Source organism: Oryctolagus cuniculus, chromosome 1 (assembly GCF_964237555.1).
Source record: "Oryctolagus cuniculus chromosome 1, mOryCun1.1, whole genome shotgun sequence".
NCBI classification, from domain to species: Eukaryota; Metazoa; Chordata; class Mammalia; order Lagomorpha; family Leporidae; genus Oryctolagus; species Oryctolagus cuniculus.
The window spans coordinates 5,411,987-5,429,510 of NC_091432.1; the positions used below are offsets into that span (position 1 = coordinate 5,411,987).

Consider the following 17,524-nt stretch of genomic DNA (forward strand, 5'->3'; position numbering starts at 1 on the left):
TTGTGTGGCGGGGTAGGGAGGTGTATCGGGACTGAATCCTGCACGTTCTTTGCCACACCGCGTCGAGGCCCAGGGAAGCGTCTGCCCACTCCAACAGCCAGTGCCTTTCACACAGGTGCCAAGGTGTGCTGGCATGACAGTGCTCCTGGCTGTAAGGGTGATTGACAGCTGTCATAAGGAGGGCGCAGTGAACTGTCTCATCCTTAGCGCAGGACCACTCTGCTTTTCTGTGCCTCGATTTTCATTACTTTTTTTTTTTTTAATGTATTTAATTGAAAGAGAGCGAGCGCTCTTCCATCTACTAGTTCACTCCCCGAGTGGCCACACAGCCAGGGCGGAACCACGCTGAAGCCAAGAGCCAGGAACTCCATCCAGGTCTCCCACATGGGCGGCAGGGACCCAAGGACCCGGGCTGTCATCTGCAGGCAGGAAGCTACATTGGCAGCAGAGTAGCCGGGACTCCGATATGGGATGGTGGGCATTCCAAGCAGGGGCTTAGCACAATGCCCATCTCGTAATTGTTTGTCTGTTTGTTTTTTGACAGGCAGAGTTACACAGTGAGAGAGAGAGAGACAGAGAGAAAGGTCTTCCTTCCATTGGTTCACCCCCCAAATGGCTGCGCCAATCCAAAGCCAGAAGCCAGGTGCTTCTCCTGGTCTCCCACACGGGTGCAGGGCCCAAGCACTTGGGCCATCCTCCACTGCACTCCCGGGCCATAGCAGAGAGCTGGCTTGGAAGAGGGGCAACCAGGGCAGAATCCGGCGCCCCGAGCGGGACTAGAACCCGGTGTGCCGGCGCCGCATGGCGGAGGATTAGCCTAGTGAGCCGCGGCGCTGGCTGGGCACCAGTTATAGTCCCGGCTGCTCCACTTCCAATCCAGCTCTCTGCTGTGGCCTGGGAAAGCAGTGGAAGATGGTCCAATCCTTGGGCCCCTGCACCCACATGAGAGACCCGTAAGAAGCTCCTGACTCCTGGCTTCGGATCGGCACAGCTCCGGCCGTTGCGGCCAATTGGGAAGTGAACCATCAGATGGAAGACCTCTCTCTCTCTCTCTCTTGCTCTCTCTCACTGTCTGAAACTCTACCTCTCAAATAAATGAATAAAATCTTTAAAAAATAATAAAACGGGTTGTAGGTTATAGGAGGCGATCGGCCCAGCTCCAGCAGCTGCAGCCATTTTGAGAGTGAACGAGCAGATGGGAGATCTTTCTGTCTTTCCTTCTATCTGTAACTGAACCTCTCAAAAAAAGAAAGGAAAAAAAAGTGGTGGCAGGACCAGTGCTGTGGTGTAGAAGGTTAAGTCTCTATCTGCAGTGCTGGCATCCCATATGGGCACCAGTTTGAATCTCAGGTGCTCCACTTCTGATCCAACTTCCTGCTAAATGTTCCTGGGAGAGCAGTGGAAGATGGCCCAAGTGCTAGGGCTCCTGAACCCATGTGGGAGACCTGAAAGAAGCCCCTGGCTCCTGGCTTCGGATTGGCCCAGCTCCAGCCATTGTGGCCATTTGGGACGTGAACCAGCAGATGGAAGATAATTCTCTCTCCTCTCTCTGCCTTTCAAATAAATTTTCAAAAACAAACAAACAAACAAGTGAGTATAAAGGAGCTGGTGCCGTGGCACTGCAGGTTAAGCTGCTCCCTGCAGCACCGCCATTCCAGCTGCTCCACTTCCAATGCAGCTCCCTGCTGATGTGCCTGGGAAAGCAGCGGAAGGTGGCCCAGGTGCTTGGGGGAGACCCTGATGAAGCTCCTGGCTTCAACCTAGTGCAGCCCTGGCTGTTGCAGCCATTTGGGGAGTGAACCAAAAGATGGAGGATTCCCTCTCTCTCTCTCTCTCTCCCTCTCTCTCTCTCTCTGCCTTTCCCACGCTCTCTGTAACTCTGCCTTTCAAATAAATAAATCTTTCTTTAAAATGGGCACTGAAATGAACACAGAGGAGACAGTGCTGTCTGCTGCCACCAGGGAACAGCCAGGAAAGCGAATGAGCTCAGCACCTTTCGGCACCCCGCAAACAAGCTGCGTGGTGCCGTGTGTAGGATCACAGCTAACGTGAGCAGGCACTCAGTCCCAGGAGGCTCTCTTAATCCTTGCAAAACCCATGAGATAGGATATCATCATCTTACCTATAACACAGGTGGGGAAACTGAGGCCAAGAGGTTTACTGACTTCTGTAAAGCCACACTATGTCCTTGGGTATCCCTGAACTGGAGCTTAGCCTATTCAGACCTTCTACCCTCGGTCCTCCCCACCTTCCCCCCAGCCCAAGCACCACACACACACACACACACACATCTACTCATCAGAGTCATGGCTTCATGACCGTTCCCATCCTTGGCTCCGTCCCATGGGAATGAAAAAAAAAAAAAAAAAAAAAAAGAGGCAGGCGAGGAACCAGCATTGTGTGTCTATTGTTACAGGTGCCCTGCAGGCGCGTGCAGCCATCTCATGAGGTAGGGACTGTTACTGCGCTCACCACCTGGGAACAGGCAGGCTGGACCAAGAGCAGGACCTCCTAACCCCTGCACCAACCCCTCCCCGTCCTCTCCCAGGGCCCAGGGTAGCCCTCTGCAGGTCTCTCCTCCCACACTCTGCAGGTCTCTCCTCCCACACTCTGCGGGTCCCTGCTGGACATGGGATCAGAGCATTCCCATGCCTGGTTCCCAGCAGGGTCAGAGGACAGAATCGGGGAGAGCTGGGGTTCTGGTGCTTTGTGTATGGGGTGGGAGGGAGGAGTTGAAACGCTCCCCGCCCCCACCCTGCCGCAGGGAAGCAGGGCTCTAACCAATCACATCTCCTCTGACCAGATGCAGGTACCCTCTGTCCCCTCCAACGCCCAGGTCTGGTCCCTGGAGCCCCAATCAGCTGTGTGGTCGTGGGCAGGTCCTTCCCCTAGGACAGGCACTGCCTATGCTTCTGGATCCGTCCCTCAGCAGGGTGGCGCTCAGGTCAGCTTGTTCTGTCTTTTCATGTCTCCAGAGTACCTGTCTGCCTGACTCACACCCCAGGAATAGTTGGGGCAACCCCAGCAAGACCCCAGCTTCGCCCTCGGCCCATCAGGGGTGATGACCTGCAGCCAGGATGAACTCGGGTCAGTCCAGGCTTGGCCTCCCTGGAAACAACGTCCACCCGGCCCCAGCCGCTCCACTCCTCTCCTCTGCCCCTGCACACTGAGCTCGTTGGCTGCCAGGCCATTTTCCCTGCCAGTCCATGTCGTTCCCCTCAACGGTGCCACCGACCAGAACTTCACCCCGGCTCTGGACAGAATCTGCCATTCAGGCTGGCGCCGCGGCTCACTAGGCTAATCCTCCACCTGTGGCGCCGGCACCTCGGGTTCTAGTCCTGGTCGGGGCACCGGATTCTGTCCCGGTTGCCCCTCTTCCAGACTAGCTCTCTGCTATGGCCCGGGAATGCAGTGGAGGATGGCCCAAGTGCTTGGGCCCTGCACCCCATGGGAGACCAGGAGAAGCACCTGGCTCCTGGCTTCGGATCAGTGCAGCGCGCCAGCCGTAGTGGCCACTTGGGGGTAAACCAACAGAAGGAAGACCTTTCTCTCTGTCTCTCTGTCTCTCACTAACTCTGCCTGTCAAAAAAAAATCTGCCATTCAATACATGGCTAGGGCAGCAGATGCGACCTGTCTCCTCAGGGGTCCCTCGTTTTCACTCCTCAAAACACCCTGGCCTGGGGTGCAGGTGGCCTGCAGTGGGTGGTGGTCAGCTCCCAGCACTAGCAGGTGCAGGTCCCTCTTTGGGCCATGAACCTGGCCTTTTGAGGGAACCACCTCCAAAACCCTACCCAGTTCAGTGCTGTCCCGGCTGAAGCAAAGGGGCTGGCTCTGCTGTGCGTTGGCGTCCTGCCTTGGCCACTTCCACCATCTCCCTGTAAACCCAAACCCGAACCTTCCGCCCTGGGCTGCTGTGTGAAATTACACCCCCCGGAGAAGCAGAGCCTGGTGCTTGGTGAGTCTCAGCCAACAGTTATTATTGTCATTAGCACAGGGCAGGGCTCGTGGCAGGTGTTCGGAAATGGTAGCCCTTGTGTCACAGCCGATGCTCCGGAATCGCAAATCCAGTCTCCCCTCTTGGTTGACTCCTAGCTGTCTGTCCACAAGAGGCCAGCAGCCTCCAGACAGCATCTCCCCAGGTCAGCACAGCCCCCACCTGCCAGCTGTGCCCAGACCCTCCCTTTCGTCTGGGCTGAGCCCCCGTGCCTCCTCCTCCGGGAAGCCTAGCTCACTTTCCCACCCAGCTCGGATTGCCGGCAGCCTCTCATCCTCTGATCCTCGCACGCCTGTAGTTGTGCTGCCATTGGCTACTCTGGTCTGTCCTCTGCTGGACTGGGCTCCGCCAGGCAGGGAGCCCAGGTCTCACGGTCTGTGTGCCTAGAGCCCACCTGGCACGCAGTCCAGCCCAAGGTAGGCAGCAGCAAATGCGGGTACCAGCTGCCCGCACCATCCCGTGCTCAGGGGCTGGAGCGCTGCACGCATGCGGGACACGTGGGCTTGGGAGGGCAACAGAGCAGCGAGGCGTCAAGGGGCCCAGGGGCAGCGAGAGGATGACTATCTGGAATCAGGTTGGCAGGCTCAGAGCGCGGCCAGTCTAAGCTGAGGGTCAGGGGCCAGGGCTCCTTCACTCCCCCAGGGGCACAGTGTAGGCGGTGAGATGCGGGATGGCCCAGGAAGGGCAGGGCATAGGGCTGGGCTTTCCCCCAGCAGCCCTGGACAGAGCTGGTGCTGCAGGTCCCATCAGTATGACCGGGGTGGAGATCCTGGGAGTCCCTCAGGGGCCCAGAGTTAAGAGGGGAGGGCACAGCCCATCCGACGCGTCCATCCGTGTGGCCACGGGCCAGCAGGCAAGAGTCCCACATGCAGAGCTCCTCTGGGCTGCAAGGGCTAGGGGAACCTGGGTGGGTAGCGGGCACAGCGGCGGGGGCCCCAGGGAGCCTAGTCCAGCGGGCCTTGGAATATGAGGCGGACGCAGCCATGCTCGCCGGTGAGCCAGGCCCCGCAAAAGGGACAGGCAGCGTGGAAAGCGTGGGTGCCATGGGGCAGTGGTGTCTGGGCCCAGTAGCGGGCAGTCTTCTCAGAGCAGACGTGGCCGCAGGGCGCAAAGGCGTGGCTGGGCGGCCCGGGGTCCAGGCAGAGGCCAGCCTCCTGGCCGAGCCACAGGGGCACGTACGGCCCCACGAGACGGCAGAGAGGACACTCCCGTTCCTGGGGACCCCGCTCCCGCCGGCATCCCCAACCGTGGTAGCCGTGGACGTGGCCGCAGCGGACGTAGACCCAGGGCTGTTGCTTGTCAGGTGCAGTGCGGCCACGGGCCGGGCTGGGGAAGGCCAGGGTGCTGAGGCCCACGGGGCACTGGGGCCGGGCCGCGTTTGCCTCCTGCCGCTGGGCTTCCAGCTGCTTCAGCGTGGGTGCCCGCAGCAGCCCCGCCGGCGTGCGCCACAGCAGCGTGGCCCCGCACAGGTCGATGAGCGAGCCGTCCTGAAGCACGTTGGACTCGTCTTCCACCTGCCGGAGCCAGCAAAAGGGCCTTACTGCCACAGGGGGCTTTGGTCTCCTTGTCTGTCGGATCAAGAGGCCTGGACCAAAACCCTGTCTGAGGCTCCCCCCATGGTAGAGGCAGGAGACGCCCCTAAGCAGGAAGCTGGATACGGGCCCAGAGCTGCTGTCCCCTCCCCCACACACCCGGGGCTGCGGCTAGCGGAGGATCCCAGAGCCACGCCACCTGCGTTTGCCTTCCGGCTTCCCCGATGCCCGACTCTGCGCCCCTGGGGGTGGCTGCACCTCTCTGTTAATTTCCTCAGCCTCGTGATGGATCCCACTTCCTGGGGTCCTGAGTGGGTTTCGTGACAATCAGCCGATGGAAACACTCACCACGGAGCCCGGCACGTGGTGGAAGTCACGGACGGGGCTTTTGGGAAAGAGCCTTCCCCCAGAACTCTCCGGAGGGCTGACGCTCCGGGAAGGTCTGCTTTGCGCTGAGGCTTCGCGGCTCCCTGGCCCGTGCGCCCAGACCCAGGGAGACCGTGACACGGCCCCACGACCTGGGGCAAGCCCCCAGCTCTCTCTGGGGCCCACTCCCCGCTCCTAACCTTGGCTCTCTGATCCACTCCAACGTGGAGCTCCCGCGGCTGCCTGTGCCAGAGCTACTGCAAGGCCCTCCCCGGGGAGGGTGAGAAAAGCTAATCCCGCCTGAACGTGACAGCCGCACTGTGAACTGCCAACAGTCGAGGCTATAAACTGCTCACACGTGGGCCCAGTGTCACCCTCAGAAGAGGGTGTGATTTTTTTTTTTTTTAAGCTGCCGGCAACCCAAAAGTTGCTGGGTACTGCCCAGAGCGCCTGCGTGGGCTCTGATCACCTCATGGGTCTCCAGCCGTGCGCAGGCTGCGCCTGGGCACACGTGCCAAAAAATCCCTGAGCCTCAGACCTCCCCCTCCCCCGGAGACACAGCCTCTGGGAGCCGTCTGGCCTGGGCAAGATGGGGGCGGAGCGGGCCACCTACCAGCTTCCCCCGCTGCTGGGCTGAGCGGCTGTCCCGCAGCGTGTACACATTCCCGCACACTGAGATCTCCCGCCAGACACCCGGGGCCGAGTCCTCGGAGAAGCCGCCTGCTGGGTGCATCACCAGGACGCCGTTGGTGGTCAGGCCGTCCATCAGGCCGTCGGGGGTCCGCCATTTGGCCGCCCGCTCCTGGGACCACAGGAGGGGTCAGATCCCATCCCCGAGTGGCCCCCAGCAGGCTGCATGCCAGAGGTACTGCCCCTCTACCCTCAAGTTCAGAGGCTGCCTAGAGAGGATCGCAATCGGGGGCGCTCGACTCGGGCACCGCCGGACCGCTCGCTGACTCCCTGTGCTCCTCTGTGATGTGGGGCTGCCTGGGTCACGGCTAGGGTCACCTGGGCTGGTCCCTCCCCCAGGGTGCCACACCTCCCCAGCCTGCCCCGGGCTCACTCTCAGACAAAGAGTTAGTCCCTGCCTGGGACCCACTCACTCCAAGAAAGATGTTGCTGGAGGCGTCGAAGCCAGCGGCGTAGATGCGGGCAGTGTAGGGCGGCCGGCGGGCACAGAGGATCCGGCAGGCGTAGCGGGAGATGGTGCTCTGGGCGGAGGGGCCCTCGGCAGCCCCTCCCCCCGGGGACGTGTCCGTGACCACAAAGTCGATCATGTTCTCCGTGGAGCGGCCGATCTGCGGGGGAGGGACGGCGAGCACAGGACGACACGGGCAAGGTGACTCTCCCGGCCTCCCAGCCCGGCCTCCCGGCAGCACCACCCCGTTCCCGGGGCACCCTGGTCTCCCAGGTAGGGGGCTCTGAGTCCAATAAACTCAGGGCTGGGGGCTTCTTGTTTGCCACCCTCCCTGCTCTGGGGAGCAGCCACTCAGTACGAACCAGTTGATTTGCAGCACATTGAAAAGTTCATGCAGAATGGAATTAAAAGGCATAATGCATCATTTGCATTCTCCATGAACTTTCTAACGATCCGGTGCACTGAGTTTTGGCACTTACTGTACAGTAGGCACCACGCCACGCGTTTGCTATGCAATAATTCAGTTACCTTCCAAGGTGGGGGCTGGTGCTATAATGGGTCCCATTTTACAGATGAATAAAGCAAGGCCTGGTGAAGTTCAATGACTTGCGCCCAAAGTGACAGAGCCGGGATCCGAACTCGGGCGTTACAACCCCCACACCCGCACTCTGAACCCCTAAGCTGAACGGCCTCCCGCGGCCTGGGACCCTTGCATTTGAGTCTTGATATGGCCACTGATTCATGCTGGGTGGTCAACTGCACCCCAAGTGCACCCCAGCCCCTTCGCGCAGCCTCACGGCCTGGGGTCCCGGCCTTCCCCAGACACCTGCAGAGCCTCAGGGCCCAGCAGCCCAGGGGTCCGAGGCTGGCAGAGGGGCCTCAGCATACCTGGAACATGTCTGTGTCGCTGTCGTGTGTGTACTCCACTATGACCGAGTGGCTCCGGGACAGCGTGTACGAGATGCTGTGCTGGCCTCGGTTACTCAGTGCCTGGTGGGGAGAAGGAAGTCACTTTCCAGGGCCTGTGGCCACAAGTGTGGGCCCCTGAGCCAGAAGTGGGCGCCCAAGGCCCAGGGGCCACTCCCCGGGGAGGGCGCAGGTCCATCTGCTGCCAGAGTGTTGGTGTGGCGGGTGCTGTACACCTGTTACCTTATTTGACTTCTGCAGCCACCCCAAGAATGGGCTATCATTCCACTTTACAGCTGAGGGAACTTCAGGTCAGAGAGAAGAAAATGGCCACCCAGCTGGACAGCAGAGGCGGGATTCTAACCCAGATCCTCCGCGGCCAAAGGTTTCCCTTTGCCTTTGCTGTGTGACCCCCACGTCCCCCCTCTCAGCCTCGGCTGCTGCTAAAATGACGCTGCTCATTTCCATCCACTGCATGCGGTCAAGGAAACGTTCGCAAGCTGGCGTCTCAGAGCGCACGTTAGAGACCGGCTGCTCCACTTTCCACCCAACGTCCTGCTCGTGCGCCTGGGAAAGCAGATGACGGCCCAAGTACTTAGGTCCCCGCTACCCATGCGGAGACGTGGATGGCGTGCAGGTCTCTTGGCTTCAGCCTGGCCCAGCCTTGGCTGTTGCAGCCATTGAGGAGTGAACCAGTGGATGGATCTCACTCTGTCTCTCCCTCTCACTCTCTGTCCCTCTGCCTTTCAAATACATAATAATAATAATAATAATAATAATAATAATAAAAAGGATTCCTCATCACGGCTTCTCTGGTTGGCCCACAGCAGTGAGTGCTCACACACACAGTGGGCTCCCCTGCTCCCACAGGGCCCCGGGCCTGGGGCAGGAGGGCAGGGCTGGCCGCCCGGTGTGCTACAACAGCGCTTGCCTTGGAGACGAGCGGTGTGGAGATGTGGTGCATGACGTCTGGCTTCACCCCGTTGGCGTGCGGCCGGCGACTCAGGGCCAGGCGACTTCGCCGGCGGCCCTTGTCCCCGCTGGCCAGACACCCGTTGTAGCTGCGGATGCGGCAGGCGGGGAAGAGAGGGCCGTGGGGGGAGAGAGACAAGAAGAGAAAGTCAGCTTCTGGGGGGGCTCGCAGGAAACTGCCAAACTCTGGGCAGATGTCTGCAGCACCTCCCGAGTGGGACACCCTCCAGTACCAGATCAGGGCACCAGGGACGGGGGTGGGGGGCATCCATTCAAGTGACCAAGTGTTTCAGGGACAGCCGAGTCACGCCCGGACTGGTGCTGGCAAACAGGTGGGTTTGGGGAGCCCTCGCTTCTCTGAGAACCACGGTGCCACGTGCCGTGAGCCAAGTACAAGCCAAGTGCACGTGGGCTCAGAGGTGGGAGGAGGAGATGCTGGCCCCAGGCTCAGGTTTCTGGGAAGATCTATACGGGCTCTGAAGAACTGGAAAGAACCCATCTATAGCCAGCTCTGTTTCTTACAGCACTGCTAGAACCCAAACGCAAGAGAGAACGTGAGCTATGCTGCCACTTCCTCCTCTCGCCAGCATGAAATCCCACCCCCCACCTTCCTCTCCAGCTCTTGTCCTGGGCGGGGTGGGGGGTGGATCACAGCCTTGCTGGCCGTCGCGACCTGGGCCTCTGTTCCTCCACTTTGTGCTAGTGATTATCTGAAGGCACCTTCGCAGCGCCCTGCAGGTGCCTCTCTGCTCCTTTTACTGATGAGAGAAATCAAGGCCCAGCGAGGTGAGCGGGAGAGAAGGCGGAGGAAGTCGGATTGGAGCTCAGGTCTGCCTGGCTCCAGACCCACGGAAGACTGAAGGCTGGCCCTGACAGGAGCCAAGGCCCCAAGGCTGGCAGGGTTTGGTGAGATCCGTGGGTGGTGGGTCGGGTGGTGAGGGGCAGGAGGGGAAGTGAAGTTGGTGGCCCCCACGCCGAGGACGTTGTCCCGGCAGCAGGGGAGTCGCGAGAGAATGCAGAGTGGGGAGTGACGGGGCCAGCAGCTGCCAACCACAGGTGACAGCCATCCAATCAGAACCTTCTGCCGGGCGCGTCAAAACCCCGATTTCTGGGGCTGCCGTGGGGCACCGGGGGTTAAGCCACCGCCTGCAAGTCCCAGCTGCTCCGCTTCCAATCCGGCTCGCTGCTAACGCGCCTGGGAAGTAGTAGATGACGGCTCAAGTCCTTGGGCCCCTGCCACCCGTGTCGGAGACCTGGCTGGAGTTCTGGGCTCCTGCTGTGGACCTGGCCCAGCCCTGGAGCTTGTGGCCATCTGGGGAGTGAACCAGCAGATGGAAGCTCACTTGTGTGTGTGTGCGCGCGCGCGTGTGTGTGTGTTGTCTCTCCTCTCTGTCTATAACTCTGCCTTTCAAATAAATAAAAATAGATCTTAAAAAAAAAAATCCGGATTCCCTGGCCACAGCCACGGAGACTGACTCGCAGGTGTGGGGCGGGTGTGTTCCGTGTTCCCCAGGTGGCTCTGATGCACAGCGGGGGGGGGGGGGGGGGCTGTCCTGCTCTGCACAGGACAGACAGCTGTCTGGACGGCCCAGCGCCTGTGGTCCAGTGTCCCTCACGGGTGGCCTTGTCCTCAGCTGGGAGCTGGCCCTTCGTTTAGGACACTGAGCAGACAGTTTTCCAATACAAGCAGCCCTGAGAGGAGCGTCCCTTTCGCCCTGCTGAGTTCTTCCTGTGTTGCTGGGGTTGCCAGGCCTTGGGGGTGGGGGCAGTTCGGGACCCAGGCTGGGCATTCGGCTGGGCATGGCTCAAATCCTGGCTCTTCCACTTGCCGCGCGATCTCTGGAGAACGGGGCTAAGTTGTCAGACCCTACCTCCGAGGTTCCTTTTGAGAATTCAGTGAGGTGACGCATTGTAAAAGTGCTCAACACAGGGTTTGGCATGTCTACAGCGGGCCTCAGTGTTAGCTGTTACGATGTGTCTTAAAAAGCGCAAATATGGATCTATCAATATCAATAGCCAGTATTATTTCTTAACGATCACCGTCATTAAAAACAGCTCATCAAAGAGTGTTTTCAGGAACCATGGCTGGGAGAGAGGCCAAAACGGGCTGTGGACGGGGAAGCAGGAGGGTCCACGCCCAGGCAGGGGTGGGGTCGGGGGGGTGGTCTGCTGGGGGGTGGTCTTCCTGGGTGGGGGCACGGTCCCCGTCAGGTGGAGACCAGGAAGAGATGCCCAGCTCCAACTCACGGCGCTTGCTCTCTCCTGGTCTGAGTTCTCCCACGTGTTAGCGAGAGTGCACCAGCTAGAGCAAGCCCTGGGTCCGGTCCGCCCTGCCACTTACCAGCCGCGTGCCCTCGGGCCAGCCTCCGTTTCCTCACCTCCTTCCTCACAGCATCTTTGTGAAGATCGAAACGAAACAATGTCCGTGAGAGGGCTTGGCACAGCCTGCCTCCCAGAACAGGGCGCTGGTGCTGGGAGCGGCTCTGCACACTATGTCCGCGCCTTCCTTCCGACCACCCTCTGAGGTGGGGTAATCATCAGCCCTGTTTGCAGAGGCAGGATCGCAGCCGGAGTTCTTCACGCCACGCCACGCACACGAGGTGCTTTATGGTAGGCCACCGGTGCTAACTTTTCCTCCTCTGATCAGAAACTTGGGGGGGCAGTGAGAGCTGTCTCGGTCATTTACGAGAATAACAGCTACGCATTGAGGTGGGTTTGCTCAGCGTGGCCTTCAGAGGGGACGGTGACGGGGGACTGCTTGGGGAGCGCTGGGTCCCCTGAGGGGGTGTTGGGAGGGTGCCTGGTGCCCCACCCCCCAGGGGGGACCGGGGAGGCTCACCCCAGGACGATGAGTTCGCCATACTTGATGGGCTCCTCGTCGGGCTGTGCACCTTCACCGGAAGAGAGGACGCAAGAGCCCTTGTTCCCGGGGTGCTGGAGGTCAGAGGTTCGGGGGGACCCCACTTCCGGGTTTCCTTCTAGCACCATTCTGGGCAGAGTGGGAGAGGAGAAAACAGCGTTGCAGCATCCCACCCCGGGACCCCTGCGTCCCACGGCCCGTCGTCTGCTGCAAGCCACCTAGGCTGGGGCCAGAGGGGCCCTTCTCCCCTTCTGTTGCTGTGGCAACAGTCACCTCCGCTCCCCGGAGTTGTGAGGGGTGTTATGACAGCAGGGAGTGGAGATGGGTGGTCTGCAGCGGTGGCACAGCCAGGGCACGGGGCCGCGAGGACACTTGGTGGGGCCACGTCTCCAGTCTGGGAAGTGCTTGGCCAAGGAGCTAACCAAGAGTTGGGGACCCTCATCTCTCAGGTCCGACGCGGTTCCTGAGCTCCGGGCCCACCGAGCTGGCCTCTCTGTCGGGTTCTCGGAACCCACCTGTCCCTCTTCATCTCCGTGCCCCACACTGAGTCTGGGCCTGTCCGTCTGTCTGTTTCTCAAAGACCCTCTGTCCTCCGGCCGCTTTCCCCCCGCGCCCGCCCCCGTCCCGGCCTCCACCTCACCATCCATCTGCCTCAGTCTCCCCTTCCTGGTTTCGCCCTGGAGCCAGGCCTCGGGACGCCCCCTCCCTCCCGCAGGTGTCTGCGGTCCCCGGGCCGCCCGGGTCCCTGGAGGCCTGTGGGGGTGGCGCTCCCCTCTCCGGCTCGGGGCTGCAGCAGAGCCCGGCTCCCGCAGGCAGCCTGTCGGGAAAGCATCCCCACACCGGCGGGACCGCGCCGGCCCGCGCCCCGCGCCCCGCGCCCGGTGGGCACAATGACGCCCAGCGCATACGCAGATAGAGCCGGCGGCCCCCGGCAGAACCGCTCGCGGCGCGCGGGCTCCACCCCCGGGGCCCCACGGCAGCGCCCGGACGGGCGCAGAGCCCACCTGGTCCCGCGACCGCAGGGACGCGCAAACAGCCACAGGCGCCAGCCCTCGGACCCACTCCCGCCGCCGCCCCCAGCCACGCAAACACGCCCCCCGCGCCCGCCGGGGCCCGCCCGGCGCAGCCCCCGCCCCCTCCGCCCCCGCGGCCTCACCTGGCCGCGCTCCGGGCCCCCTCGGCCCCGGGCCCGCTGCGGCGGGATGGGCCCGGCCCGCGGCGGCTCCGCGCTGCCTCGTCACAGGGACACCCGGGGCTGGGGGGAGGGGACGAGCGCCAGCCGCCACGCTCCGCCCCCTGTCTCGGCGCCCCGCCTACTTCCCCGCCTCCGGGGAGAGCCCCGCCCCGCCCGATACTCCGCCCCTTGCGGAGAAGCTTAGCCTTAGCGGAGCTCCGCCCCTTGCCAGGAGACCACGCCTCCCGGCCTCGGAAGCCCCTCCCCCAGGAGGAGAGAAGCCCCGCCCATCGCGGCCCACCTCCCTCGCCCCTCCTCCCCCGCAGTCCTCGAGACCCCTGCCCCATTTCGGGCTACTCTGCCCCGGTTTCTGGTGAGTTTGTCTCAGAGACCTGGGTGCCCCCCACCCCACCCACCCACCTAGGCCAGGGCTCTTCCTTTGGGCTTGGCGACCCCGTCCCCAGCTTCAGGCCCTGGGACTCCTCCCCTTCTGCCGGGAGACCCCTGCCTCCCACTCTGGGGAGGCTTCCAGTCCAGCTGGGCCACTTCCACGAGGCACCCAGCGGTCCCCGCCCCTCTGGCCAGCACCAGTGACCACCCGAGGTGCCACGGGGAGGAGATCCCGGGGCCTGCAGCTGGGCAGCCGGTCTCTATGCTTGAGCAAAGGGATCCTTTAACTCCCAGAAGGCGGGCACGGTAGTCACCCACTTTACATAGGAACAGGGATTTTAAATGACCCCTGCGTGGTTGCGTTGCTAAAAGAGGCCCCAGGGGGTCTCAGCTGTGTGGGGACTCCTACCCTCCTTGTCGTTGTGAGGAGGGGGTGGCAGGATGGGCTCCGCATCTCTTGGTCTGGAACTATACTCACCGGCTAGGGGACGCCCAGAGGGTGGACATCAGGAGCCAGGAGCTTCTTCCAGGTCTCCCACATGGGTGCAGGGGCCCAAGCACTTGGGGACCATCTTCCACTGCTTTCCCAGGTGCATTAGCAGAGAGCTGGATCGAAAGAGGAGCAGCCGGGACTCAAACCTGCACCCATACGGGATGCTGGTGTAATAGGCAGCGGCTTTACCGGCTGTGCCGCAGTGCCAGCCCCTGGCGGGTGGACCATGAATCCCAGTCTTTGAAGTGTGTTTTAAGGGGAAATCAAGGAAGACTGCACAGAGGAGGTGGCCTTGGGCATCCATCATGAAGGAGCGTTTGCCCACACATTCCGGAGAAGAAACCTCTGCCACCTGCCCCCACTCCAACTTGTTGCTTGCGATGCTCCCAGTCTCGCAGATTCTTCCTGCCCCCACCAACCCTCTAACTTCCCCAGCTAAAAATAGTCCAGAGGTGCCAGCTGCTTGGCCAGCTGTTCCCAGGCCGTAGCTGTCAGCATAGCCGAAAGCATTGGTTTGTAAAACTCCCTGAGAAGCCACCACCACGCAGGGCATCTTCCCGGCTGAGTGCCTCCAGTGTGACCACGGGCCACCCCCGTGGGACACTGGGGCCATCTCACTGCCCCCTGTGCCTGCAGCCCGTCACCTGCCGGCGCAGGACAGGTGATGTGTGCAGAATCAGCTTGGAAATCCTCAGCCTGCAGGTGTGTAACCGGCTCAGCGAGGGGAGACACTCCTGCTGCCCAAGCTGCAGCCTTGGATTCCGGTTCTAAATCCCGAGCTGTGTGCAGGAGCCCCGGCTTCTTAACCCTCCCAGTTTCCTTAGCTGTAAGACGGTGGTGGTAGCGTCCCCTAGGTATATTCGCAAGATGCTCTGATATCCCGTGTCAGCCTCTCTGTTCTCTGTCTTCAGTCTGGATTTTCCCCCTGTTGCTTCGAAGAGAGAGGCAAAGAAAGTAACGGCGTACAGGCCATTCTTCTTCAATTCCTGGGCGCAGGTCCCTGCAGGCGGGGGCTGGAGAAATATTTGTGTCTCTTGTCAAGAAAGCAGTTGAATAAAACAAACACAAAAGCAACCTGTTGGTGAGCTAGGAGATTTGGGGCTGGGGGTGCGGACAGGCTGAGATGCTGGGCTGTGCCCCTGGGGCTTTGTGAGAGGAGGGAGGGTGGGGGCGGGAAGAGACGGCACCCGCAGATGGACTTGGGATCAGAGCGAAGGAGACCTGGCCTCGCTGCTGAGGCCGGGCTCTGGCAGGAAGCGCTCGGAGCAGAGTGGCTTTGTGCCCTGCCCGCGGAGCTGGTCTGTGCAGTCGGATGCGGGATGGCTCGGAAAGCCTTGACCTCGGGAAAGTCCCTGACCTGTGAATGGCAGAGCTGAGACAGGGCTGGTGGGTCCTAAGGGGTCTCACAGCTGATCGCAGGGTGGCTCAGGGCACCTGGATTGACAGCCAGAGACCAGGAAAGACGTGGGTATGCCACTAGAAGCTGGCTCAGGAGACAGCCAGGCTCCTGGGATGCCGGTCCCTAGGCCTCTGCCTCCTACCAGATGCTGGCGAGGTCTCCTCCGACGAGAGAGCCCATTCTGAGCAGAGAATTGCAGAGGGCAGAGACCCAAGAGGACTGGGTGTAAAAAAGAATACAAGGGGGGCAGCACTGTGGCGCAGCGGGTTAAAGCCCTGGCCTGAAGCACCAGCATCCCACATGGGCGCCGGTTCTAGTCCCGGTTGCTCTACTTCCGATCCAGCTCTCTGCTGTGGCCCGGGAAGGCAGTGGAGGATGGCCCAAGTGCTTGGGCCCCTGCACCCACATGGGAGACCTGGATGGAGTTCCTGGCTCCTGGCTTTGACCTGGCTCAGCCCTGGCGGCTGCAGGCATTTAGGGAATGAAGAGGCCGGCGCCGTGGCTCAATAGGCTAATCCTCCACCTTGCGGCGCCGGCACACCGGGTTCTAGTCCCGGTCGGGGCGCCGGATTCTGTCCTGGTTGCCCCTCTTCCAGGCCAGCTCTCTGCTATGGCCAGGGAGTGCAGTGGAGGATGGCCAGGTGCTTGGGCCCTGCACCCCATGGGAGACCAGGAAAAGCACCTGGATCCTGGCTCCTGCCATCGGATCAGCGCGGTGCGCCGGCTGCAGCGGCGGCCATTGGAGGGTGAACCAACGGCAAAAGGAAGACCTTTCTCTCTCTGTCTCTCTCTCTCACTGTCCACTCTGCCTGTCAAAAAAAAAAAAAAAAAAAAAAGGGAATGAAGAAGCAGATAGGACATCGCTGTTGTCTGTCTCTCTGCCTTTCAAATAAATAAACCGGGGCCGGCGCCGCGGCTCACTAGGCTAATCCTCCGCCTAGCGGCGCCGGCACACCAGGTTCTAGTCCCGGTCGGGGCACCGGATTCTGTCCCGGTTGCCCCTCTTCCAGGCCAGCTCTCTGCTGTGGCCAGGGAGTGCAGTGGAGAATGGCCCAGGTGCTTGGGCCCTGCACCCCATGGGAGACCAGGAAAAGCACCTGGCTCCTGGCTCCTGCCATCGGATCAGTGCGGTGCGCCAGCCGCGGCGGCCATTGGAGGGTGAACCAATGGCAAAGGAAGACCTTTCTCTCTGTCTCTCTCTCTCACTGTCCACTCTGCCTGTCAAAAAATAAATAAATAAATAAAATAAAATAAAATAAAAATAAAAAAATGACATTTTCAAATAAATAAACCATATAAGTAAATGCATTTTGTTTTGAGTTTATTGATCATTTATTTGAAGGGCAGAGAAGACAGAAAAAGGCAGACAGACAGAGAGTTCCCATCTCACTCCCCAAATGCCTTCATCAGCCAGGGGCGGGGCCAGGTTGGAACCGGGAGCTGGGAATCCGGTGCGCTCTCCCAGGCGGATGTCAGGGAATCACTCCTCGAGCCACTGCCTGCTGCCTGCCGGGCGTGCGTTAGCAGAGTCGGAGAAGCAGAGCCAGAGCTCCAAGCCGGGCTCCCCAACACCACCAGCCACCGGCCCCGATTGCTGTTCCAGAAAGTGACGGAAGTTGTGACCTGTGCCCCTATTATAAAGAAGGGGCGGATGGTTGCATGTGTGATACTCTTGATCCCCCGTACCCCAAGGGCCATTGGGAGCATTAAGCCAAGTGGCGTTTATGAACTGCACATCTCATGTTAGTTGCCTATCCAGACATAACACATCGCCCCCCAAGTTAGTGGCTTACACTGTAAACTTTACTTTAGTCTGACAGTGAGAGACGGAGCAGCTTGGCTGAGGGCCCTGGCCAAGGTGATGAGGCTGCTGGCAGACGTCAGTCAGCCTGAGCATAAAGAGGCTGGGGGCCTCCCTCCCAGCGGGGCGCTCTCCGGTTCCCGGCAAGTGAGTGCCGCTGCTGGCGGGAGGCTGACCACCCTCTGCACCCAGCTTTCTCCTTGGCATTCTGGAATGGGCTCACATCAGGGCACTGGCTTCCCGCAAAGTGAGTGACCAAGAGGGCGAATCAGAAGGCACCTTGTCTCTCTCTCTTTCTTTTTTTAAACCTGTCCTCAAACGCCAGACAGCACCATGGCTGGGGGTATCTGGAGGTAGGGGCGCTGGTCCAGCATGGTCCGCCCTCTGAATCTCTTTCTGTGTTAAAAATTCTTCCTCTCTCCCAACCTCCCTCCCCCAGGACAGCATCAGCCGGAAGTCTCATCATCTCAGCCAGGTCCGGGCGTGTGTGAGGCGACT

The 17,524-nt window shown here is 61.0% G+C and overlaps 1 protein-coding gene across 3 annotated transcripts; it reads right to left on the minus strand.

The window, feature by feature from the left end:
• Nucleotides 1-2,387: 2,387 nt before the first annotated feature.
• PELI3 (pellino E3 ubiquitin protein ligase family member 3) lies at nucleotides 2,388-13,078 on the minus strand. 3 transcript variants are annotated; one of them, XM_051826699.2, is made up of 8 exons: nucleotides 12,926-13,078; nucleotides 11,749-11,898; nucleotides 11,251-11,304; nucleotides 8,869-8,998; nucleotides 7,920-8,021; nucleotides 6,997-7,191; nucleotides 6,507-6,695; nucleotides 2,388-5,509 (listed from the first exon to the last, which is right to left on the minus strand). In XM_051826699.2, the coding sequence occupies exons 2-8, from the start codon at nucleotides 11,895-11,897 to the stop codon at nucleotides 4,940-4,942; spliced, it is 1,389 nt and encodes a 462-aa protein (XP_051682659.1). In that variant the 5' UTR covers nucleotide 11,898; nucleotides 12,926-13,078; the 3' UTR covers nucleotides 2,388-4,939. The 3 variants fall into 3 exon arrangements, with proteins under 3 accessions (XP_051682659.1, XP_051682670.1, XP_051682677.1); XM_051826710.2 differs by lacking the exon at nucleotides 11,251-11,304; XM_051826717.2 differs by lacking the exon at nucleotides 6,507-6,695.
• Nucleotides 13,079-17,524: the final 4,446 nt, after the last annotated feature.